Here is a 6,781-nt window from a genome sequence, read left to right on the forward strand (position 1 = left end):
GAGGGCTGCATGGGCCAAGTGTGGGAGGGGACCAGCCCCAGGTGTGCTCGTGCGCCCCCCCCCCCCCCACCAGGGCCCAAGGCGCCTAGGGTTTGGGGAGGGGACGCCTCCACCTTACTTGGGGGGCAAGTTTCCCCCTCTCCCCCCCTTGGCCGCCACCCTAGATGGGTTTTGGGGCTGCCGCACCCCTTGGGGTGGGAACCGTAGAGGGGGCGCAGCCCCCTCCCTCTCCCCTATATATACTTGAGGTATTGGGGGCTGCAAAGACACGAGTTTTCCTCTCTCTTGGCGTAGCCCTACCTCTCTCCCTCCTCGTCTCTTGCGGTGCTTGGCGAAGCCCTGCTGGAGTGCCACGCTCCTCCACCACCACCACGCCGTTGTGCTATTGCTGGACGGAGTCTTACCCAACCTCTCCCTCTCTCCTTGCTGGATCAAGGCACGGGAGACGTCACTGGGCTGCACGTGTGTTGAACGCGGAGGTGCCGTCCGTTCGGCACTAGGATCTCCGGTGATTTGGATCACGACGAGTACGACTCCTTCAACCCCGTTCACTTGAATGCTTCCGCTTAGCGATCTACAAGGGTATGTAGATGCACTCTCCTTCCCCTCATTGCTAGATTACTCCATAGATTGATCTTGGTGATGCGTAGAAATTTTGAATTTCTGCTACGTTCCCCAACACCTTCACCGGTGTGACAGTCCCGATGAGCTCTACCCCGTGCACGCCGGCGCCTCCACCTCCACACCCGTCGCCCTTGCCGCCGGCGTTGACCTTTGGCACGCCCACTTGGGTCACCCCAACCACACCGTTTTACGTCAAATTCTTAGGAGTTTCTCTTTCTCATGTAATAAGCTAGCCGAGCACTCTTGTGAGGCTTGTCGCTTAGGAAAGCACGTTTGACTTCCCTTTAGTGCGTCTTCTTCAGTTTCCACTTTTCCGTTTCAATTACTTCATAGTGACGTTTGGACATCTCCTGTTGCGAGTAACACGGGTTATCTATACTAGGTGATTTTAGATGATTATTCTCATTATGTGTGGACTTTTCCCCTTCGTCGTAAATCCGATGCTTTAGCCACACTCACCGCCTTTTATTCCTATGTCACCACCCAATTCGGCCGCCCCATACTCGCACTCCAGATGGATAACGGAAAAGAGTTTGACAATGTCACTCTCCGCACGCTTCTCGCCTCTCATGGCACCATCTTTCGTCTGACCTGTCCATACACTTCACAGCAGAACGACTGCGCCGAGCGCATTCTCCGCACTCTTAATGATTGCGTTCGCACGTTACCCTTTCACTCTAACGTGCCCGCTCGGTTTTGGCCCGATGCTCTCGCCACCGCCACTCTCCTAGTTAACATTCGTCCTTGTCGCCCTCGGGGGAACTACGCCCCTCACCACCTTCTCTTTGGCACACCACCGTCCTATGATGGTCTCCGCATCTTCGAGTGTCTCTGTTATCCTAGCACCGCGTCCACCACGCCACACAAGCTCACACCACGATCCGTCCCATGCGTCTTCCTTGGCTACCCTCCTAACACTAAAGGTTACCGGTGCTATGATCCTGTCACTCATCGTGTGTACACCTCGAGGCATGTGTACTTTGTCGAGATGGTGTTTCCTTTTTTCCAGGTTCTCTGGCTTTGGCCCCTTCGGCACCGACCCCCGCACCCCCTTCATGGAGCGATGCGCGGCGGCACCCCCTGGCGGCCTCCCCGGCCCGGCGTCATCTGCCGCCACCACCTGGCATCGTGACTCCCTCCCCCGAGGTCGAGTCCGAGCGGGCCATTGGGTCCCCTCTCCCTCATATGAGGTTGAGCCCGGCACCCCGCCTGCCACCCCTGCGACGGGCTCAACGTCATCCTCGCTCGTCGCCTCTTTCGCCGCCGGATCGGCCGGTGCTGCTGCCGCCACGGCCCACGCCTTTGCCGCTGCTACTGCGTGCTTTGCCGCTGCTGCGGCCTCTGCCGCCACCACCGCCGCGGCCCCCTCCATGGCCGCGGCCCCCATCACTGCACCGGGTGCCCCCGTCGCCGCGGCACCTGCCGGCCCTGCTGCCCCGTCACTTGGTGTGACCACCCATGCCCGAGCAGGAGTTCTTCGGCCCAGCACGCATTACTCCGCCGACGAGTATGTGTGCACCACCTCGACGTTGACACCATCACCCGTCCCAACCTCCGCTCGCGTTGCCCTTTGGGATCCCCACTGGCTAGCTGCAATGCAGGAGGAGTTCGACGCCCTACAACGCAACTGCATGTGGCAGCTTGTTCCGCGTCCCCCTTGTGCAAACATCATCTCTGGCAAGTGGGTGTTTCACCACAAGACTCACCCGGACGGTTCTCTCGAGCGCTACAAGGCTCGATGGGTGGTTTGCGGATTTCGGCAGCGCGTGAGCGTGGACTTCACCGACACCTTCGCCCCGGTTATTAAACCGGGCACGATCCACGCCATGCTCCAGTTGGCGGTCTCGCGCGCCTGGCCTGTGCACCAGTTGGATGTCTCCAACGCCTTCTTGCACGGCCACCTTGCCGAGCAGGTGTACTGTGAGCAGCCCACTGGCTTCGTCGACGCCGAGCACCCAGACTTTGTGTGCTTGCTCTCTCGTTCTCTCTACGGGTTGAAGCAGGCGCCTCGGGCTTGGTACCAGCGTATCGCAGCCTTCCTGCAGTCTTTGGGCTTTCGGTCCACTCGCTCCGATGCCTCATTATTCGTGTATCATCAGGGAGCTGACACTGCATATCTGCTGCTCTACGTCGACGACATCATCCTCACGGCGTCCGCCCCCGATCTCGTCAGCGGCTGACTGCTCGTCTTCGTGATGAGTTCGCCCTCAAAGACTTGGGGCCCCTGCACTACTTCCTTGGCATCGAGGTGGTCCGCCGGCCTGACGGCTGCTTTCTGCATCAGCAGAAGTACGCCCACGAGCTCCTGGAGCGTGCCGGTATGCTTAACTGCAAGCCGGCACCCACGCCCGTCGAGACGAAGGCGAAGGTCTCTGCTCTCGAGGGGTCTCTTGCGTCCGATGGAGCATTTTATCGCTCTATTGTCGGTGCTTTACAGTACCTGACGCTGACCCGCCCCGACCTGCAGTACGCTGTCCAGCAGGTGTGCCTCCATATGCACGCCCCGCGTGACTCTCACTGGACTCTGATGAAGCGTATTCTCCGTTACATACGCGGCACCATGTCCTTGGGACTCACCCTGACGGCCTCCGCCTCCACCGACCTCGTGGCCTACTCCGATGCTGACTGGGCTGCCGCCCCGACATGCGACGCTCTACGTCAGGCTACTGTGTCTACCTTGGGCCCTCGTTGATCTCTTGGTCATCGAAGCGGCAGCCCACGGTCTCCCGCTCCAGCGCCGAGGCAGAGTATCGCGCCATGGCTAACGCCGTGGCCGAGTGCTCTTGGATACGTCAGCTGCTCCAGGAGTTGCTTTGTGATGTTCACAAGGCCACTCTTGTCTACTGTGATAATGTCAGCGCGGTCTACCTCTCCGCCAAACCGGTACACCATCGACGGACGAAGCATATTGAGCTCGATATTCACTTCGTGCGCGAGCAGGTTGCCCTTGGCCGTGTTCGGGTTCTTCATGTGCCGACGATGCAACAGTTTGCTGATGTGATGACTAAGGGATTGCCTACTCCCGTCTTCGAGGAGTTTCGGTCCAGTCTCTGTGTCTCCGGCGACGCTTCGAATGCCGGGGGGTGGGGGGGGAGGGGGGTGTTGAGTATGTATTTTGTACTGCACGTGTATTGGAGTTGTGGCCCACCTCCTAGTCTTGTATAGTTGAGGTAGAGGCCTTTCCTTGTATTATATATACGTGCATCAACACCAATCAATACAACGATTATTGTATTGGCAAAACATCTCTTCTACAAAAATGTTTTATTGAAGGCAAACTCTTGGGACAGACTTTCGCACCGCTTTATAAATAAAGTATACGGCTGAACGATATAAGGTAGTGAGGAGGTCCTCTTACAAAGCATATTCTGAATAACCAGACAATATAATTACACGCGACTACGTTGCCTAGAAATAATACAAGTAAGCCTGAGTACAACGCCGCGGTAGACACTTAATCTCGACGACAACGCCATGAGGGGAACAGTACGAACTTGTGACGTTTGCACGTTCTGGGTAACAGCCGTTCACTAGTGAAAACACAAGCATGGATTATAGGCGCGCGGGCCAGGTCAAGTCTCAACTACACTTACGGGGGTTTGATTTCACCTACCGGCTACCGTTTCCCGCGAGCGTGTTCCAGACTTCCTATAAATCTTACGACCAGCATGAGGACAACCACCAGATCATACACAGAACACAAGAGTACAAGACGGCAAGCAATAAGCAAAGCCTCCACGTACAAGCTCTCTTGTTGCAAACTTTTGATCATTCTCGCCGATCAAACTTGATTAGCGACAGAGAAACTGCTGCCCCGATACACAGCAATGGAGGTCAAGGTGTTGAGCTCCAAGCTCGTCAAGCCTGCCTACAGTGCCGGCGAAGCGCCGATGCCGGCCACCGAGTACATTCCTCTGTCCATCTTCGACGGGGTGACGTTCGAGATGCAGATGGCCATCATCTACGCCTTCGCCGCGCCGGCGCCATCCACGGCCGCCATCGAGAACGGCCTCGCCACGGTCCTTGCCCAGTACCGCGCCTTCGCTGGGCAGCTCGGTCAGGCGCCCGACGGCACGCCCTCCGTCATCCTCAACGACCGTGGCGCGCGACTGATTGAGGCGTCCGTGGACGCGGACCTCGTCGACATGGCGCCCTCGAAGCCCACGCCGGAGCTGCTCAAGCTGCATCCTGACCTGGAGGCGGAGCACCAGGAGGTCGTGCTGCTGCAGCTGACACGTTTCCGGTGTGGCTCGCTCGCTGTAGGGTTCACGTCCAACCACGTCGTCGCCGACGGCCATGCCACCAGCAACTTCCTCGTGGCCTGGGGGCGCGCCACTGGAGGACTCCCCATGTGCCTCCCGCCCGTGCATCACCACAAAGACCTCTTCAAGCCACGGTCGTCGCCTCGCGTGGAGCACGACCACCGTAACAGGGAGTACTACCTGCCGTCGCCCACCGACGTGGTCGGTCACCACGGCGATGCCGCCAACAGCATCGTCATCCACAAGGCCCACTTCTCCAAGGACTTCATCGCCGGTCTCCGCGCCAAGGCGTCAGAAGGGCGCGGCCGGCCGTTCAGCCGGTTCGAGACCATCCTCGCCCACCTGTGGCGCACCATGACGCGCGCGCGCGACCTGAGCCCCGAGGAGACCTCCAAGATCCGGCTGTCCGTGGACGGCCGGCACCGGCTCGGCCAGCCGGCGGAGTACTTCGGCAACATGGTCCTGTGGGCGTTCCCGCGCTCCACGGTGGGCGACCTCCTGAACCGGCCGCTGAAGCACGCAGCCCAGGTGATCCACGACGAGGTGGCGAGGGTGGACGGTGCCTACTTCCAATCTTTTGTCGACTTCGCGAGCTCCGGCGCCGCCGAGAAGGAAGGGCTCGCGCGGAGCGCCGTGTGCAAGGACGCGCACTGCCCGGACGTGGAGGTGGACAGCTGGCTGACGTTCCCATTCTACGAGCTGGACTTCGGTACGGGGAGCCCGAGCTATTTCATGCCGGCATACTTCCCCACGGAGGGGATGCTTTTCCTCGCGCCGTCCAACTTCGGCGACGGCAGCGTCGATGCCTTCGTACCCTTATTCCAAGAGAACCTCCACGCGTTCAAAGAATGCTGCTACTCCATGGAGTAGGTGGCCTGACTGTTAATTTGTCGAAGAAACAGTGAGTGAGGCATACATTAGTTCATTTATTTATTGAAAGGGTGGCATAAAAAATAATGTGTACTCTTTTTTCTTTTTGAGAATTGTATAGTGCTAATGTATGGACACAGATGTTATCTTGTACAAGTAACACGAATTTTCTCAAAAAAAATCCTAAATGATAACACTCACTCATGTGGCATTTATCAACACGCCCACAGTCACTTGATGTCGTTCGATTCATTTTGCACGAATATTGATGCAATTGCCATCTTGGTAGAGAGCCATGTAAGCACCCAGCATCATGTGGGGGTTATCATTTAGTCTCACACGTGTGTGTGCTTCTCGTCCGAACGGACACAGGACGCTCGCCCGGTCGTGTGGGCAAAAATGCTCTCCGCCCACACGACGCTCACACGGTGATAGATGACAACTACATGTGTGCATATGTGGCAACTAGTGAATCACACACGAGAACTATGGTTGACCATTCATGGCAACTATGGCTGACCATACACGAGAACTATGGTTTAACCACACGTGACCACTCCAATTAGTTACACATTATGTATATGTGGTAACTAGTATCACAGACCGCTACTACGGTTGATCATACATGGCAACTATGATCACACGTGGCAACTTCAATTAGTTACACATGACAACTAGATTTAGTGATACATGGCTGACATGGGAACTACAATTAATTATATATGGTAACTAAAGTTGATTACACACACGTTCGCGCTCATAGGATGGGGGTGAGCAGTTGCCACACGGGATCGTGTGAGCCATCGTAACTGCGCCCAAACGTGTGGGCAGTTTTAATATTCGCCCACATAGGGTCGTGTGGGCTCTCTTCTAGGTACAACCGAACGAGTCGTGTGGTCGGCTATCCATTGTGTCACACGTGTGATAGTTATCGGTGTCCAAAATCCTAAATGATACTGCCGTAACTATAAAACTGCTGAATTAATTACAAAATTTTCCTTAAAACTATTTAAAATCGACTGGCT

General features: G+C 56.6%; 1 protein-coding gene across 1 annotated transcript; it reads left to right on the plus strand.

The window, feature by feature from the left end:
* Positions 1–4,347: 4,347 nt before the first annotated feature.
* On the plus strand, positions 4,348–5,826 carry LOC123116725 (putrescine hydroxycinnamoyltransferase 3-like). The gene has a single exon (XM_044537645.1). The coding sequence runs from the start codon at positions 4,452–4,454 to the stop codon at positions 5,754–5,756; it is 1,305 nt and encodes a 434-aa protein (XP_044393580.1). The 5' UTR covers positions 4,348–4,451; the 3' UTR covers positions 5,757–5,826.
* The last annotated feature ends 955 nt before the right edge of the window (positions 5,827–6,781 follow it).

This window comes from Triticum aestivum, chromosome 5B (genome assembly GCF_018294505.1).
Source record: "Triticum aestivum cultivar Chinese Spring chromosome 5B, IWGSC CS RefSeq v2.1, whole genome shotgun sequence".
NCBI lineage: Eukaryota > Viridiplantae > Streptophyta > Magnoliopsida > Poales > Poaceae > Triticum > Triticum aestivum.

What these genes read in the sequence shown, in the direction of transcription:
- LOC123116725 (XM_044537645.1), top strand. Translation starts at nt 4,452, where the DNA reads ATGGAGGTCAAGGTGTTGAGCTCCAAGCTCGTCAAGCCTGCCTACAGT.